The following is an 18,329-nucleotide window of genomic DNA, read 5'->3' on the forward strand; positions in this document are numbered from 1 at the left end:
GTTCTAACAGTCCAGCAGTGCAGCGGGGCTATGGCAGCTTCCTGCCTGCCCTCTCTCCGCACCGCTCCCAGAAGCGGTCGGCACCATCCCTGTGGCTCTTAGGTGGGGGGCGGAGAGTCTCCGCTCACTGTCCCTGCCCAGAGCGCCGACTCCGTAACTCCCATTGGCTGGGAACTGTGACCAATGGGAACAGCAGGGGTGGTGCCTGTGGGCACGGGCAGCCCACGGAGCTCCCTGGCCCCCGCACCTAGGAGTGGCTGCCAGAGGGATGTGCTCGTCACGTTCAGGAGCTATCCAAGGTAAGTGCCACCCCCCTCTCTCCCTCCTGCACCCCAAATCTCTGACCCAGCCCTGAGTCCACACCCCCTCCTGCACCCAAACTCCCTCCCAGAGCCCGCACCCCCTCTTACACCCCAACCCCCCGTGCCCCAGACTCAGCCCGGAGCCACCTCCTACACCCTGAGCCCCTCGGCCCCACCCCCTACCCCAGAGCCTGCAGCACATCCTGCACCTCAACCCTCTGCCCCAGCCCAGTGAAAGTGAGGTAGGGTGGGGGAGAGCAAGTGACAGAGGGATGGGGGCTGGAGTGAGCAGGGGTGGGGTCTCAGTGAAGGGGCAAGGCCTTGGGGAAGTGGCAGAGCAGGGAGCAAGACAAGGGTGTTTGGGTTTGTGCTATTAGACAGTTGGCAACCCTAGAAGTATCCAAAGCAGGGACCTTAGGACATTCAGAAAACTTTTTACAGGTTTGACTGGACTTTTTCTGCCCTATGTTAATTGGCAGTTTGTTCTAACCATCTCCCTCTCCCACCTTAACAACACCCACACCTGCCCCTCTTGCGCTTACCTTCTTCCCTGCCCTGTCCTCCTCAATCACCTTCACTTCAAAGTCACCTCTCCCTTCACTGTTCTTTCCATTTGTCATATCCCCTCCTAACTGACCCCACTTCAAAACCAAAACCAAATCTTGGCACTAACATGCCATTTGCTGCCATCACATTGTTCACTCAGCTGGTGTGTTCTACCCTTTCTAGGGTGACCATATATCCCAAAGGCTGGGGCTGGCATCGCTGCTCATCTGAGCCCTGCCTGCCCCCTTCTGGAGCCCTTCCTCCTCCCACCACCTCTGCCCTATTCCCATGTGGGGCTGGCATCGCTACCGACCCCCCCCCAGTTCCTTTGCACCCCACTTTTTTGACAAAAGTGGGCATTTGTCCCATTTGCTCTTACCACCTGATCAAGTCGGCAAGAGCAAATGGGACAAATGCCCACTTTTGCCCAAAAAGTCAGGACGGCCGAGACAGGTCTTAAGAGAGGGACTATCCCAGCCAAAATGGGAGGTATGGTCACCCTAACCCTTTCCCCTACTCCATGTTTGTCTTGTCTATTTAGATTGAAAACTCTTTGAAACCCTGTGTTTGTACAGGCCTAACACCTTCTTCACTGGTCCTTAGGCACTATTGTATTAAACATGATTAGTAATAATGGTGCTTTACAGGCAAATAAATGACAGGTCCAACCCCCAGTGAGTTTTCAATCTGTGAATCTGTTCCTGCAAACACTTACTATCAAATGCAGCAGTGCTCACTCTCACGAATGGTTCCATTCCATTCTGTTCTTGTCTGTTCAGGGTCTCATACCATATCATCTGACTTGCGCTCCCTGTCATTACCTGGCCTGGGCCGGGGAAGCTAATGATCCAACCAGTGGACCAAATTCGGTGATGAATCCTGGTCATGTGCCACCTGAGACATGTTGTGCATACGCCAAGAAAAAGTATCTTCTAGAAATCCATTAAGCCCATTTGTCATGTAATTCTTTTTCTCCCTTTTTTCTCTCCAAAATTACATAAGGATTTTTAAATATATTTTTTATTTTCTTAGTTGATGTCTGCTGTGCTATGTGCCTTTGTTATTGAAGGCAAGGCCAAAGCAGTGCTTCTAACACCTGTAATGGAAAGTGTTAGTGTTTAAGGCAGTTCTAGGATCACGTAGAGTTTCCTCTATAGCTTTGGAGTGGCCCCCAAGAAATTTCTGTCTCCTGTACAAATGAAATTTACCCTTGCTGTTTACAGCTCTGTTGTGTCTCAAAAGCAGAGTTGTTGACCACAGTCCTCACCCCAGAGCTACAGGAGATCTTTTAGGTATTCTGGGCCCAGATCACTTTGTGCTTTGAAGATAAGGATCAAAACTCTGAATTTGACTCTTTTTTTGTGGGTAGCCAGAGTACAGAGAAGAGGACAAGGTTTAATGTGCTTGTGTTAGACTGTGTTGCTGAAGAGATGTGCTGCTGCCTAGACTGTACTAGCTGGAGTTTCTTAAGGACTGATGACTTCATGCCTACTTATATTGCAGTGCTGCTGTAATCCAGCCAGGAGATGCTGAAGGCTTAAATTATTGAGGCCAGGTCATCATTTGTCTGGATGGGATGGAGTCTCCTAGCCAACCAGAGATGATAGAAAGTGTAACTCACAGACTCTGTGTGAGAGCTCAGTGTCAATGAGGAATGCAGGAGTACTCCTAAACTATGGACTAACTTAACCAGTAGTGAATATGTATCTTCAACCAAAGGAGAGTGCACCATGGCCAGAAACTCCTCCAAGCATTTCCCTTTACCAACCATTGTAACCTTCATCTTGCTTGGGTTCAGCTTGAACTAGCTGCTCTTCATCTGTATGTTATCTGTGTGTTGTTGCCACATGAGCCATGTTTTCTTATTAGTTGTCCTAGTGGCTGCATGTAGATGTTGAATAGGATTAGTGATAGAACTCCTCAAGTTAGGTCTAGTGATGGAGGTGTAGTTTCCCATGACTGTTTGGGGGTATCCCTCCATGCATTCCTCTGAACCCCTTGATAGGGCTATTCTAGATAGTACCCTCTTTGACTGCAAGTTTCTGTAGAAATGCATACTAATTAAGATCTACAATTTAAGGGCCTAATTCTGCAACCATTAGCTAAACTAGCACTCACATGAGCAGGGATTGCTCATATAAGTAAGTGCTACTCAACAAAACGGTTGCACAATCTGGTCCTACATTTTAGAATAACTCATAATAAATGCAGAAAAATCAAATCAAAGCACACAAGGTCCATATGTAATCATAGGAGGACTGGGAATGTATTGTTTCATATATTGGAGTGATATTTTTAAATAGAATCTTTCACTGAAGACCATTGAATATTAAGTCCCCAGAAAAATCATGGAGCAGGTCCTCAAAGAATCAATCCTGAAGCACTTACATGAGAGGAAAGTGATCAGGAACAGTCAGCATGGATTCACCAAGGGAAGGTCATGCCTGACTAATCTAATCGCCTTCTATGATAAGATTACTGGTTCTGTGGATGAAGGGAAAGCAGTGGATGTATTGTATCTTGACTTTAGCAAAGCTTTTGACATGGTCTCCCACAGTATTCTTGTCAGCAAGTTAAAGAAGTATGGGCTGGATGAATGCACTATAAGGTGGGTAGAATGTTGGCTAGATTGTCAGGCTCAATGGGTAGTGATCAATGGCTCCATGTCTAGTTGGCAGCCGGTGTCAAGTGGAGTGCCCCAGGGGTCGGTCCTGGGGCCGGTTTTGTTCAATATCTTCATAAAAGATCTGGAGGATGGTGTGGATTGCACTCTCAGCAAATTTGCGGATGATACTAAACTGGGAGGAGTGGTAGATACGCTGGAGGGCAGGGATAGGATACAGAGGGACCTAGACAAATTGGAGGATTGGGCCAAAAGAAATCTGATGAGGTTCAATAAGGATAAGTGCAGGGTCCTGCACTTAGGATGGAAGAACCGAATGCACAGCTACAGACTAGGGACCGAATGGCTAGGCAGCAGTTCTGCGGAAAAGGACCTAGGGGTGACAGTGGACCAGAAGCTGGATATGAGTCAGCAGTGTGCCCTTGTTGCCAAGAAGGCCAATGGCATTTTGGGATGTATAAGTAGGGGCATAGCGAGCAGATCGAGGGACCTGATCGTCCCCCTCTATTCGACATTGGTGAGGCCTCATCTGACGTACTGTGTCCAGTTTTGGGCCCCATACTACAAGAAGGATGTGAATAAATTGGAAAGAGACCAGCAAAGGGCAACAAAAATGATTAGGGGTCTGGAACACATGACTTATGAGGAGAGGCTGAGGGAACTGGGATTGTTTAGTCTGCGGAAGAGAAGAATGAGGGGGGATTTGATAGCTGCTTTCAACTACCTGAGAGGTGGTTCCAGAGAGGATGGTTCTAGACTATTCTCAGTGGTGGAAGAGGACAGGACAAGGAGTAATGGTCTCAAGTTGCAGTGGGGGAGGTTTAGGTTGGATATTAGGAAAAACTTTTTCACTAGGAGGGTGGTGAAACACTGGAATGCATTGCCTAGGGAGGTGGTGGAATCTCCTTCCTCAGAAGTTTTTAAGGTCAGGCTTGACAAAGCCCTGGCTGGGATGATTTAATTGGGGATGGGACCTGCTTTTGAGCAGGGGGTTGGACTAGATGACCTCCTGAGGTCCCTTCCAACCCTGATATTCTATGATTCTATTATTCTAAGTGTTGTGTGGTTTATTTTCAGTGTGTGCTTTTGGCATTCAACCACTGTGAAACCTGTCAGATATACCAAGAAAAATCTTGAAATGTGACTGAACATCATTTAGGATTGTGGGTCAGATTCACTGAAAGTGGTGCAGGAATGTACAAATTACATCCCAGGGACAGGCGAGCAATGAGACAACCTTCATTTGCCACAAGGTGCTCTGCAGGTGGAAGCTGCTAAGAAGATGCTCGGATAAAAGTGGCATTCCTTAGCTATCGCAGCTATGCCTCTTGTCAGCCAGTGCTGCCTATGATTTTAGGCTGTTCGGTCACATAAAGCTCACCCCACCCCAGCAGAGAAGGAGTTGTAGCCATTTCTCTGTTGCAGCCTCCTCCCTTGGTAGAATTTCTGTAGCTGGAGCCCTATGCAAAGGTTTACACCAGCATGAAGCAGCATAATCTAGCCCTAGGTGTCCATTAATATTGTTATTTATCAATGCTACAACACAACTGAAAGTTAAAATACTATGGAAAGTTACTTCTGATTAAGGTGCAGAGAAGTACTGTAGTGCCTTATGTCATCTCCTTTTTATTCAAAGATTCTTTTCCTGATGTTTGAATAGCAGAGATCTTAGAATTATGGGTTATTTTATGTAATTCTGTGCTTCGAGCAGGAAGCACCCTTTACTAGATATACATGTAAATTCAAATGTTTAAGGCACTGTTCAGGGAAGCATCCAAAAAGTTGGCGTTTATTGTTAAGCTCCTTGTGTCTTCAAATTAGGCTAGATATATGAAAAAAATAGGTGTTGACTAGAACCTGAATGGAAGAAGGGAAATGAATACTTACTAAACATTTCAGAAGCTCCAAGAAAAAGTTTGAACTTCCTACCTTTGGAATAGTATAGCAATGCCATCCGTTGATCATTGTCATTAAAAGGTCATAAAAATTAATAAAATATTATATATAAAATAAAGAAAAGAGTTGAATAAATTCAGTCCTGCAATGGGTGAAAGTTCAGTGGGGTTCTTTTTTAATTCAATCCCTACAGCATACTATACGGTACTCTCAATTCACTTACCTAATCTTCAATGTAAACACTTTGTATAGGTTTGTCATAGCTATAAGAGCAATTGTTCCACTGTCTGGCTATTCTTAACATCAGAAAACTTATTCTAATAAACAAAGCCCTGCCATGACTGGAAACTGAGGCCAAACCACAGTAGTGAAAGCACAGAATCTTTCCATGTAATCTATATGGGAAGAAGTAAAATTAAAGGTAGAGGAACACATTCTTACAGAACATCTAGGATGTTCTAATACAATCAATATAACAGCACACAGATCAGAATTCAGAGTTCATTCTTAGATTTGGAATTTGTTAATTTTGAAATCATGCAGACGAAGCTAGAAAATATAGAGATTAAGTCATTTACTGCATTTTTTTTCGAAGCCTTAAATCAACCCGGGGCTTTGGGGTTGTTTGTTTTGTTTTTTTGTACATTCTTTTTCCTGTTGAAAAGATGATACTGTTTTGGTACTCACGTTTCCATTAGCAATTTGTATTCCCAGTTACCAGTAAATTCTTTTGTACAGTTTACCAAATGATATTAGACACCATATGCTAATATTAAGGCTTACATTCAGATAATACTGTGGTGAGGGACTACTTTTACTGGGAATATTGCAAAAATGCCCTCAACAGATTGCAAGAGCAGGTCCAGGATATCCAAGGACATACTGTTCAATAAATTGGCAAGACATAGTACTGAAGAATAATATCTGAAGCAATAGTAGTGTCAAGAGCCAAATCAGTTTTCTGCTATGTCTGCATTTCCAAGACACTCCATTAAAAACAAATGTAGCAGAAACTAAATGGTCTAAAATGTAAATGGTAGATAAATAGAAAAAATATTTATATATAAATAGAAAAACTTTATAGATGCTAAAGCAATCCAAACCCTCCAGATCCCTCTTTGACCAAAACCCACACCAGACCCGGTACAAACAATTGATAGGGTGTTCCTATTGTCAGTACCAGTGACCATAGTGGAAGAGCAACAAGAAATAATAGATGCAATCCACTCTCCATTCTTACCAATAATTCTTGGCATTTCTTGGTTAGAGTGGCATGATCCATGTGTCTCCTGGTGATGGAGGATCATTAGCTTCTCCTCTGAATATTGCCAGAAAGCTTGCTTGATTGACTAACCCCTAGGTAATCTGCATTCATGGCCCCAGGATTGGATAAGACCCTTGAAAGCGAGAACCTGTTCATCATGGACTAACCAGAAGGCAGCTGCTCCAGACCAGAGCCTCAGGCTCCCCAATAGGTGCCACGACTACTTGGGTGTGTTCAAAAAGAAAAATGTGAATTTCGTGCCCCCACATGAGGCCTAAAAGTGTCCAGTAGACTTACAACCTGGAGCAAAAGCGTGCTACAGATGAATATACGCCATGTCTGAATCAGAGCTGGAGGGCCTGCATGTGTATATCCAGGAAAATTTCACAAAGGGCTTCATTTGAAGACCCACCTCTCCAGCAGGGACACCAATCCTCTTTGTGCAAAAAAAAGGATGTGTCACTATGCCACTGCATAGACTATCACATATTGAATCAGGTGATGATTTGTAACCAGTACCCGTGCTCCTCATCCCAGAATTGTTGGATCACCTGAGAACTGCCACGATCTTCACTAAACTAGATCTTCAGGAGGAATACAATCTAGTTCGCATAGGGTCTGGGGATATATGGAAGACCATTTTTATACTTGGTAGTAGGGGCACTTTGAATACTTAGTAATGCCGTTTGGCTTAACGAATGCTCCCCCCAACATTCCAACATTTCATAAACATTGTGTTCAGGGCCATCCTGGATCAGTACCTGATCGTCTACCTTGCTACATTGGTATTTTCTGAGAACCCTAAGCAGCACTGCCATTATGTCTGGTCTGTCCTGGATAGACTACAGAACATTGTTTGTATGCCAAAGTAGAGAAGTCCAGGTTCAACCAGGCCACCGTTGAATTTTTAGGTTCCATCATCTCCGGGGAGGGCACTCAGATGAACCTGTAGAACATGGAAGCCATCCACAACTGGACAGTACTCTGGACCCTCTGAAAACTTCAGCACTTCATGGGCTTTGCGACTGTTTATAGATATTCATCGCCGACTTCTCTGAACAAATTGCCCCCAGCTTCCTTCCTTCATAAAGCCATTTGATTCACTTGGTCACCTGAAGCCCAGCTTGCTTTTGACCCTCAAGACTGCCTTCACCACAGTTCCAATTATGGCACACCCCAACCCCACCTGCCCATTTATAGTGGAAGCAGACACATCCAACATGGCCCTGACAGCGACACAGACACAGACAATTCATCCTTATAGAGATGGACTATGAAATCCTGAGCAAAGAGCTGCTCTCAATAAAAACTGCATTAGAAGAATGGCTTTGCCACCTTGAGGGATTCTGCATCCAGTACATGTTTTTATTGACCATAAGAACCTTGAGTACCTTCACGAGGCTCAAACTTTGAACCAGAAATTGTGAAGGTGGGCCTTGTTCTTCTCCCAATTTGAGTTTACAATTACCTATCACCCAAAATTGGAAAGCTGATGCTCTATCACAAAAGGGGGAATACTACCAGGAAAACAAGGAACCTACTTCTGACCCCACCCAACTCCTCAAGCATGGTATTTTGTAAATGCCACAATTCAGCACAACTTGAAAGAAGAGCCCTGAAAGAAGAGCTGCTTGCCCAAGGGATACAATCTATGCTATTAGCCGCTAAGATGCACTGTTTCGTGTGGGATGGAATAACCTACTTCGATGGATGTATATGTGTCTCCCTGGGGTGTCCCCTACTGGAGGTGCTATGGCTGGGCCACGATGCTCCATTGGCAGATCACTGTGGCAGCCTTAAGATCTTCTGTATAGTTGCCCATTCTTCCTGGTTGTCCCTCATGCAGGTCGAAGTCCAAGTTGATGTGGGTGCCTGCAAGTGTGTGCACATACCAAGAAATCCTGGACCAGACCCCTTGCCATCTTAGTACTCCTGAAGACTCCATCTAGGCTTTGGACCACCATCAGGCTAACCTTCACTGTGGAACTCCCAGCATCTGATGGGTGTGAACTGTCTGACTAACATGGGCCACGTATCCTCTGCTGAGACCACCACCCAACTCTTGGTGCAAAACGTGGTTCTTACTCTGGTTTGTCCACAACTCTTCTGTTTGCCAGCTGTCTGCCCCTGACTTCCTGGTATCCAGACCCAGCTTGACTGTAACCCCACTATTCATCTCCTGACTACAGCTTGATAACTGACCGGTGCACACCGGCCACCCATGGCCCTGCATTAAATCCATCTCTCGAAAGTTCAGTTCAATCACAATTTCATACTACATATTTTAGTTTTCCATTTCAGACAAGCTAGAAAAGTTATAATGAGCTATACATCAAAGTGAAAGGAGGGAGTGCTAACATTTTTACTAAATGCCTTTTTTGTTTTTCCAGTAAGCAAATACCTAAGAATTAGCCATACCCAACATTTTGCTGATAACTTTTTAGATTATCTTATTTAAATGAATATTTTCTATAGTTCCATGCAGATAAAGTTGACTTTCTGATAGTTTTTCACCCATAATGTTTGTTATAAGCCTTTTATCATAACCTATATTTTCAATAATGACCAGTGGTTTTAGGTGCCCAACTTGAGACAACTTAAAGGGATTTAATTTACACAAAGTGCTGAGCTCCTGCCCTCTGAATACTGAGTCCCTTTAAGGTGCCTCAAGTTGGGTACCCAAAACTTAGAGCATGCCAAATCACTAGCCACTTTTGGAAATATATGCCAACCTGTTTTGTGTTTATCCTGCATGCAGGTCAGAGGTCTTCAGTCTAAACTGAGGCCAGATGCATGTTTCAGTGTCTACTGTTATTTGAGTGTACTTTCAGCCTAATTCATGGAGATCTGTAATAAACTGAGTAGCTGTGGTGCTTCATAAAATAATTCCCCCCATTCCTCCAAAAAAACCTTGCATTAAAAATGTCTTTAGTTAGGGAATCAATCATCCAAGAAACTGTATAAAGAATAGGGATATTCTTCCAGTCACATAGCTCAATTGTCTGAACATTTCTAACCTTATAAATCTGAATGAAGGCTGCCTCACAAAAAGCATAGTATCCATCATAATAGACTATGCCATTATACATTAAACAGATGCATAATGCAACCAAGTGCAACAAATAAGAGGGGGAACTGGGAATTTGTTTTTAATGTTGAATTGAAATTCAAAAATTTTTGTTACTTCAGAATAAATATACACATTGCTCACAGGTAACTTCTATTTGTATTAAAGAGTTTCTTGTTCACAGTTTAGGCAGTTGGATAAAACCCACTTAATTTCTCTTTGTAATCCTCTGACACAATGCTGAACTACTCATAAGGATCCTCTAATATCAAGATACATTAAACCGTGTTTATAATAGGCTGGGTTAGAAAATATTTAGTAAAGTAATAATTTTCTCCTGCAGATTGATTGATTATTAAGATTCATATTCGTGGCAAAACATGGAACCTGGAGACTTAATCAGTTATTAGTCTAACTACCCTGTCACCAAAACCAAACAAAAATAAACATAGCAGGTGAAATATTGCTGTATCTTAGTTTTTCTTCACCCTCACCTACGTGGGTCAACTCTGACATAAAGATGAAAATTTTATGCAGAAACAAAGACAAAGACCACACAAAAACTACCTAGGATGAGTTAATAAGTTAATTACAATAAGACTCAGCACAGCGATTATTTCCAGTTTTACCGCTTGTTACCAGTTGAGTTTTTCATGAGCTATCACTATTACATACAGTACTACCGTTTTTCTGTGCTGACGTGATTTTCCTGTAATCCCACACCACTGCCTAAAGGAATTGAACACAAAGTGAAATTTTGTAAATGTGTCTCTAACTGATTAAATTGCTCAAAAGATTTTTAACTTTTGTTCTTAATTTTATGAGGGGAAAAATTGATCCCTAATATACATTTATAATAGTATTCTCTATATTTGTTCTTTAGTATTCTTTTTCTCTGGGAATACCCGTATTCATTTTGTATAATTTCAAGCCTTCATCTCAGCCATGAATTGTATCAATTAAAGTTCCTTCTTCCTTTGAAAAAATTGAATTTACTGCTCTTCCAAGTTTGAATGAAAACCTTTGAGATTAGTTTCTGTATCTTCAGTTTTTGAGAAAACAATGAAGCAAATTTGTTTATCTAGCCTACAGTAGTTTAGCACCCAGATGGCCTTTCCTATCACAGAAACACATTGAACATCATTACTAGTATCCCTAATGCTATGCATAAAATATTCAGATTATATTGAATACAATTTGACTGGGATAAAGTGGTTTACATACTTATCTGGTGAGAGATTTACTGTAATTTTAACAAAAGTAGAGACTAATGGGTTAAGTTTTCAAAATTATCTATGTGATTTAGGAGCTCAAGTCCCATTTTCTAAAGTGATGACATAGAGACTTAAGAACCTAAATTTCATGGAATTAAATAGGACTGAGGTTCTTAAGTGCTCAAAGTCACTTTTGAAAATTTAACCCTCCCACTAGATAACTAATTTTTTAAACCAGAACTGTGCATTGTGTGTAAAGCTCCCAAGATTCAGTTATTAATAAATGATGATAGGAGGATGGATGGTCTTGTTAAGGCACCAAACTGGCGCATGAGAATTTCTCTTCTGATCCCAGCAGACTTCCCATGTAACCTTGGGAGAATAATTTTTTCTGGAACGAAGAATGAATTCCCTTTTTTGCCTGCATTTTCTGTCTGTAAAATGGGAATTATAATGTTTCCCAGCCTCACACCCCCTGTTGTATGATGAATTGATTGTTTGTGAGATATTCAGATTCTATACATAGAAATGCCATGGAAAAGCCAGTAATAATAATTAAAAAATTATTTGAGGAATTGGAATTTTGACAGCTAAGAAAATCTATTTAAGGCATTCCAAATCACCAATTCATAAATGCCTTAGATTCCTTGCAGAAACTGGCTAAATGGAAAAGATTATAGGATGGTCTATTTGAAAAATAAATCTGAGGACCCTTTTTACAACCATGTTGTCAACGGCATAACCTTTGAATATATCACTCAAATATTTAGGAGATATCCTGTATTGGGTTACTTGTTTCTTGAGCAAAGTCATAACTGGAGGTGAGTAGGACAACCAGGTATAGCATTACAGTGCTGAAGGAAAGACTGGAGCTGTATCAAGAGCATTTCAGTGTTATGAGGGAGAGGCATCAAACTCTCTCATAGGAAGTACAATCTAATACCTCAGCAGTGAGTTCAATTCATTATTTAATAAATACAACAAAGTGTCGGACATGCATTAGTCAGTATGGTTAGCGTAGCAGAAACAAAAACAATGGTGCTGTAACACAGTGGGTGATATTTACAAGTGTGCAAATAGATAAGAAAAATATGTGGCTTTACTTTTTACAGGTTGCATTGTTGCAGAATATATACTTGAAAGTAGATGGTTTTTGCGCTCATGAACTTAAGGGAACTAAACAACAGTGCCTAGAACTCAGAGGTAAAATTCAGCCTATGCAGAGGACTAGCTCAAGTCCTATGCACAACTTAGTCCCACTTAGACCTTAGCTTAAGACCTTTTGTTGGCCTTCTGCACAAGAATGCATGTCATGCTAGGCACGATGAACAAGGTTCTCCACGTAGTGATAGCAATGTACTTTAAATCCAATCTGCAGCACTCCTTCTGCAGTCCTCTGCCTCAGAACAGAGAATGTTAATGGGGAATGTGGGGGGAAAGCAGTCTAGGATGTAAGGAGGACTGTTAAAGGGAAGTGGAGGGGGAATAGGCAGTAGCTAAATAATCAAATTATGCAATAAAACATGTTTTTCATTAACCTATTTAGAGACTTCATGATTTGTAACATTGTTACGGTAACTTCTCCATTACTTTCCCCAAAACTTAGCATGAAACATACACTGCTAATTATGTGAAAAAATAGCTATGCATAAAAAAATAAAAATGAAGGAGTATATTACCTTTTCTTTATTTTCTCATAATTATCCAGCAACACCAGGATTGGGATTCCAAGATCCTTTTGCTAGGCCAATGTTTAGTATCACTGCTTTTTTTTTTTTATTTTAGTTCAAATTTTGAGTTTCTGGGGTTTTATCTAAGAGAATAATTAGTGGTAGACATAATAAAATGCAAGATTTCATACTTAGATTGCTACTCTCCTTTAAAAGAAATACCATCTGATTGAAACAAGGGATACTTTAGCATTGCTTTGATTAAAAATAAGATACAGTGGCTGTATGGTAATAAGTAAATAATTGTGGCCCTGGTTCTGGAAAACACTTAAGAACATGCTTAAATCCATCACTTCAGGACATCACTTAAGCATGTTTAACTTTTTATTCAAGTGCTTAAGATTCATTGACATAAAATTCACATGCTTAAAAGTTGTCCTAAATAGAGAAGCTTTCCTGTACGACGGGTTTCAGAGTAGCAGCCATGTTAGTCTGTATCTGCAAAAAGAAAAGGAGGACTTGTGGCACCTTAGAGACTAACCAATTTATTTGAGCATAAGCTTTTGTGAGCTAGTTGTAGCCCATGAAAGCTTATGCTCAAATAAATTTGTTAGTCTCTAAGGTGCCACAAGTACTCCTTTTCTTTTTCCTGTATGAGAGACTGTACTAAGATGTGATGTAAAGTAACACAAGTCTTTTAGTAAACTGTAATTTCCTGTTCAGCTTTGCATATTACAGATATATCCAAAGGCTCAGTCCTTCACCGCTTGTGCATATAATCTGCCTTTGACTTGACTGGGAGTTTTGGTTACATTCAGAATGCAGAATCAAGATCATAGTCAGTACTGTGTAAGAAGCTAGCAAAAGCCCATTTCATAAAATTCTGGTCTGCACTTTGGCACTGTTGAAGCTATGAGAAATCGAGTTGTCAGTGTTTGCACAGTCTTAAAAAGGGGAACCTATGGAAAGGCCCAGATTCTGCATTGAGATTCACACATGCATTTTCAGTTGATTTCAGTAACAGATATAGGTGCAAATCTGAGGGCAGAATTCAGCCCATATTGATTATTAAATCAGACCTTCCAGTGGTTCTCAGCACAACTTTCATCTTATTTGTTCCTTAGGGGTTGTTTTTCTTTTTGCTTTATTAGGATTAAAATAATAATGTTCAGTGATTAATTTTGATATTGTGTTATCTGAAAAATAAAAGCCCCACCTCTTTGTATCATTTAGAACTGTACAGAAAATATGAATGAACAGTGGAAATAATTGTGCATTCTCAGTGGATGTCCAGGATGACTTAATTGTTCTTTTTCATTTCTAATTTCTATAATTTTGTTAAAACAAAATGAACACTTTCCGCTTTTGTCTTTCTGTTAGTCATCTGTTAAAGTCCCAATCAAAATAGCCAGCAAGCAATCTGAACACTGCTATATCAAAATTTGGTTTTTATTTCAGTTGCTGTTCCTTTTAATATACTGTTGTATTTCTTTATTCTATTTGTATGTATTAATTATAACTATAGTATTCACTGAGACGTTAAAATGGAAGATTGCAATATATATTTGCATTAAGAAAAGGTAAAACAAATCCCTTTTTAAAGAGAGTGAAAATAAGCATGGACCTCCTAGCCAGACAAAATTGTCAAACTTTGGTGTCTAAAGTCAAGTACCTAAATCCATATTTAGGCATCTGAGTCAATGATCTGATCTTCAGCAGTGCTGAGTGCCCACAACTTCCATTGACTTCAATGGGAACCTTGGTGCTTAGCAGATCAGAACATTAGATCATTGATTCAGGTGTCTAAACAGGGATGTAATTGCCTGATTTTAGGCATCCACATTTGAAAATGTTAATGGTAATAATTATTTATTGTTCTAGGTAAGATGAAAGAATAGACATTATCAGTCTTATTTTGTAGTGTGTCTTTCTATCTTTCAGCTGCATTTTCCAGTTATCTTCTAGTTTCATATTGAGCACTCCTGAGACAGGAAGAAAAATGCAAAGATTTCCAGATTGCTGTAAAATAAAAGAATTGGAGATGAGCAATAGATACATTTACTTAATATTTATTCTTTTCTTTCCAGCTCCAAGTACAGCCCAATATGGGATTACCGGTGGTGCTGAAGTTCTGTTCTCCTGCTGGTACCTTGTGTTGACACTATCCTCTTTCACCAGCATATTCTACCTGAAGAACATCATTCTACAATAAATATAAAGAACCATGAAAGGCTTTTAAGGATTCTCTGAAAGTGCTGATGACTGGAGCCAATCTGGTACAGTTTGTTAAAAGCAGCGTGGGATATAATCAGCAGTGCTTACATGGGGATGATCGCCTTCTGTAGAATTGCTCATTATGTAAATACTTTAATTCTACTCCTTTTTTTTTGATTAGCTGCATTACCTTGTGAAGCAGTACACATTGTCCTTTTTTAAGACGTGAAAGCTCTGAAATTACTTTTAGAGGATATTAATTGTGATTTCATGTTTGTAATCTACAAGTTTTCAAAAGCATTCAGTCATGGTCTGCTGGGTTGCAGACTGTAGTTTACAAAAAAAAATATTGCAGTGAAAATGTGATTCTTTAAGGCTGCAATACAAGTATTCAGTTCCCTCTTTAAATACAATTCTATTCACAATTATTCAGAAGCATTTTTATTTTAAGAAATCAAATAATATTGCCTTCAAAACATTTCTTCAAAATATAACAGATATCTAGATTTTCTTCTAGCATGATATTCAGGTTTCAAGAATGAGCCTTGTAATAAGACTGCATAAAGCAGTTCTGCTTCCCCACCCCCCTGTAAATTCAGCATGGGTGTGCCTTCATAAAATATTACTTTTCTCTTCCTCTCCAACAATTCTGGAATGTGTATGGTAAATGACAACCTGTAAATTCAAGCGTACCTAATCTCCAGTTGAGGACAAAGATGCTATTGGCTGAAAAGAATACCTTCTCTTCCACCTCCAGTAGGGTAATGGAACTGCTCCAAACTCTGCCCACAACAACTAAATTACTTTTTTTTAACCAGTCAATCAAGAATAGCACAGGTATATTCCCCTTATTTTTTCCCTCTAGTGTAGTTAATCTGTAGGTTTTGTTTGTAAAACAAGTTTTCCCGGTATAAAATACAGCACAACTCTCTTAAGAGACTTCTTGTGAATGTAGCACTTATCCCTTTCACTGCTCTAAGTCAGAACTCTTAAAAGGCTGTATATGTGAGATCGTGACAGTCCCTTTTTTATTATTGGCCAATACTACATGAATTGATATTCTTGTACTGGAGTTGTACTGATCAGCTAACTTAACAATGATACTTTCATTGCAAATGTTTTTAAATCTCAGATAGCTGAGAATATAGGAAGCATTGAACATACATTTAATATAGATATATTTAAAAACAAGTGGCTCCAATAACTATATTTTGGTCCACCTAGCAAAGGCTGACACATTGCATCTTAGTTGCCAGAATTTCATTAATGCACAGCTAAGATTGTATGAATATCTTACCATAACAATTAATTTCACCTTTCATAAATGACCCTTGCAATCACCACATATTGCATTGACTTCAAGAGAAGTTTTGCCTGGTAACAGATTGGATCCTAAAATAGCAAATTAATTGTGAGCATTCAGTTGCACTTGCAAAAAAACTAGAGGCTGAAGCAACGTCCCTTTAAAAATTTGACTCATTATGAAAGTTGACCATAGATGGTCCAGTCCATCACCCATTGTAGTCAGTACAAAGATACCACCAGTTTCAATGGAATTGGATTGGGCCCATACAGAAAGAGCTACTGGTGATTAGAAATTCTAATTAAAACATTAATTACAATATAAAATTATCCGGTCACTTGTTCAGTATATAAAACCACAGTAAATAATAAAAAGACTGTTGCCATGTGAAAGGTGGAGTTCTTTATATCAAAAGAAGATTGTCACTGAACACCATATTGCTAATTTGGTGACTTTTTTAGTATCACTGCCACAGAAATTTCACTGAGACATGCTCCTACTCAGTCATTTTTTGCTACTGTGTTAAGCTCTGTAACTAGCTAGCTGGGTACTGTACATATTCAGCACTTTCAAGTTCATTTTGCAAATATCCTGTTTTTTAAAACTCAAATTATGAATTTCTTTAGTACCTTGATCAACTGCCCCATTACTAATATATAAACAAAATATGCAGCAAATATGTTGTAATTATTAAATGACGTTTAGATAAGGAGCATAAAAAGAATACACTGACTCCGTAACAGGGCAATAAAATGTATTGAATCACGCTGTTTATATTCAGTAATGGAGTAGAATATTTCTATTATTCTCTTAAGCTTGTGCGCTAAGCAGGTTCTATTTTCATAAATGTGGTGTTTTTTTTAAAAATCTCGAATAACATGATGAAATTTTATTAGTTGGGGAAGCAGTGTATAAAACAGTACCACCCATATTGTACACTGTCCTGACATTCTGCTCACTCTTGTATTGCAGCTTTAAAGTGCTAAGCTCTAGAATCCATTCAACAGGAAAAAATGGTTCAGAAAGTATTACATGTCAGTTACCATTTTATGAAGACAGAAACAGATCAAGGAGATGTATAACTCATATGCCTCTTCTCACATGAATTAGGAATTGTTTCTATACTGTAGCTGGACCAAATTCTATATTTAGGCTAATTGTTTTTTGCCATGATTACTGACAAATAGAATGTGAGGATTCTGGCAGCAGACTAGAGTATGGAAACATTTTTATTAGATATGAAAAAATGAAGTATTTACTTTTTTGCATCATGAGAATATTCTTGCTAATAAAGCCACTGGAAAACATAGGCCAAATTTTCAACCCAGCCTCTGAATTTGCACTTGCCATTTTTGTGAGATAGTTTGTAGCATGCAAAAATCCATGTTTCTAGGCACAACATTTGCTTCTGCAAATTAGGTACCTAAACATCTATCAACTCTGCATGTTCAAAAGTGATAGTTTGGGTGTGCAAATTTAAGAGACCAATTCTGCACATAATTACTGGGGCCATTCACATTAACACTATGTTGGTCATTACGTGTTTGTAGGATTGGTCTCTCACAGGGTGTTTATGAACACCGGACCATCTAAGGCTCCAATTGTGCAAAGGATTATGCATATGCGTAACTTCATGCACTGAGTAGTCCCAGAGAAACTCCTCACAGTACATAAAGTTAAGCAAATTCCAACGTTTTTGCAGGGTTGGGGCCCAACTCAATATTGGTCAAATAAAGTTACTTGCATTTTAGGTTAATCTGTTCCATATAATAACCTGATAATTGTACAGTTTGGAACTTATTGGGACATTCTTTCAACATGGACTGTGCAGACTGTTGAAAATTAAATACAGTAGCATTTTACAAAATTGATCTTTTAATCTCTGGCAGATATTTACTTTCTAGCTGATACTTTCATGATATAGTCTATGTTCATCCAGTTGATACCCCTTACAGTTCAGATTTTTTAATCAATTATTATTATATTTATCCCAACCATGAAAAAATATAGAAAATAAATGGATTTGCTCCAAGCAGTACAACATTTCTTATGCTAAAACTGTGGTCCCGCACTTGAATTACTAAAGTTTGTAATTCCATAAGTTCCTGAATGTGCAATAACTCAGGTCTATTAACTACCATTGCATTGATGACATAGATGGGCAATGGTGCTGTAATTATAGTGTTGTTGACCATGATTCTTTACTAATATTGAATTTAAGGACGTCTCA

The 18,329-nt window shown here is 39.6% G+C and overlaps 1 protein-coding gene across 2 annotated transcripts in view; it reads left to right on the forward strand.

Annotated features, from left to right (window-relative positions):
• NEGR1 (neuronal growth regulator 1) overlaps positions 1–15,223 on the forward strand; it is a 618,255-nt gene extending 603,032 nt beyond the window's left edge. For both annotated transcript variants that reach the window (XM_084637118.1, XM_084637119.1), the window contains one exon: positions 14,670–15,223. In XM_084637118.1, the coding sequence (XP_084493244.1) occupies positions 14,670–14,794 (125 nt within the window). In that variant the 3' untranslated portion in view covers positions 14,795–15,223. The remainder of the gene's footprint in view (positions 1–14,669) is intronic.
• The last annotated feature ends 3,106 nt before the right edge of the window (positions 15,224–18,329 follow it).

Source organism: Lepidochelys olivacea (genome assembly GCF_965140295.1).
Source record: "Lepidochelys olivacea isolate rLepOli2 genome assembly, chromosome: 8".
Classification (NCBI taxonomy): domain Eukaryota; kingdom Metazoa; phylum Chordata; order Testudines; family Cheloniidae; genus Lepidochelys; species Lepidochelys olivacea.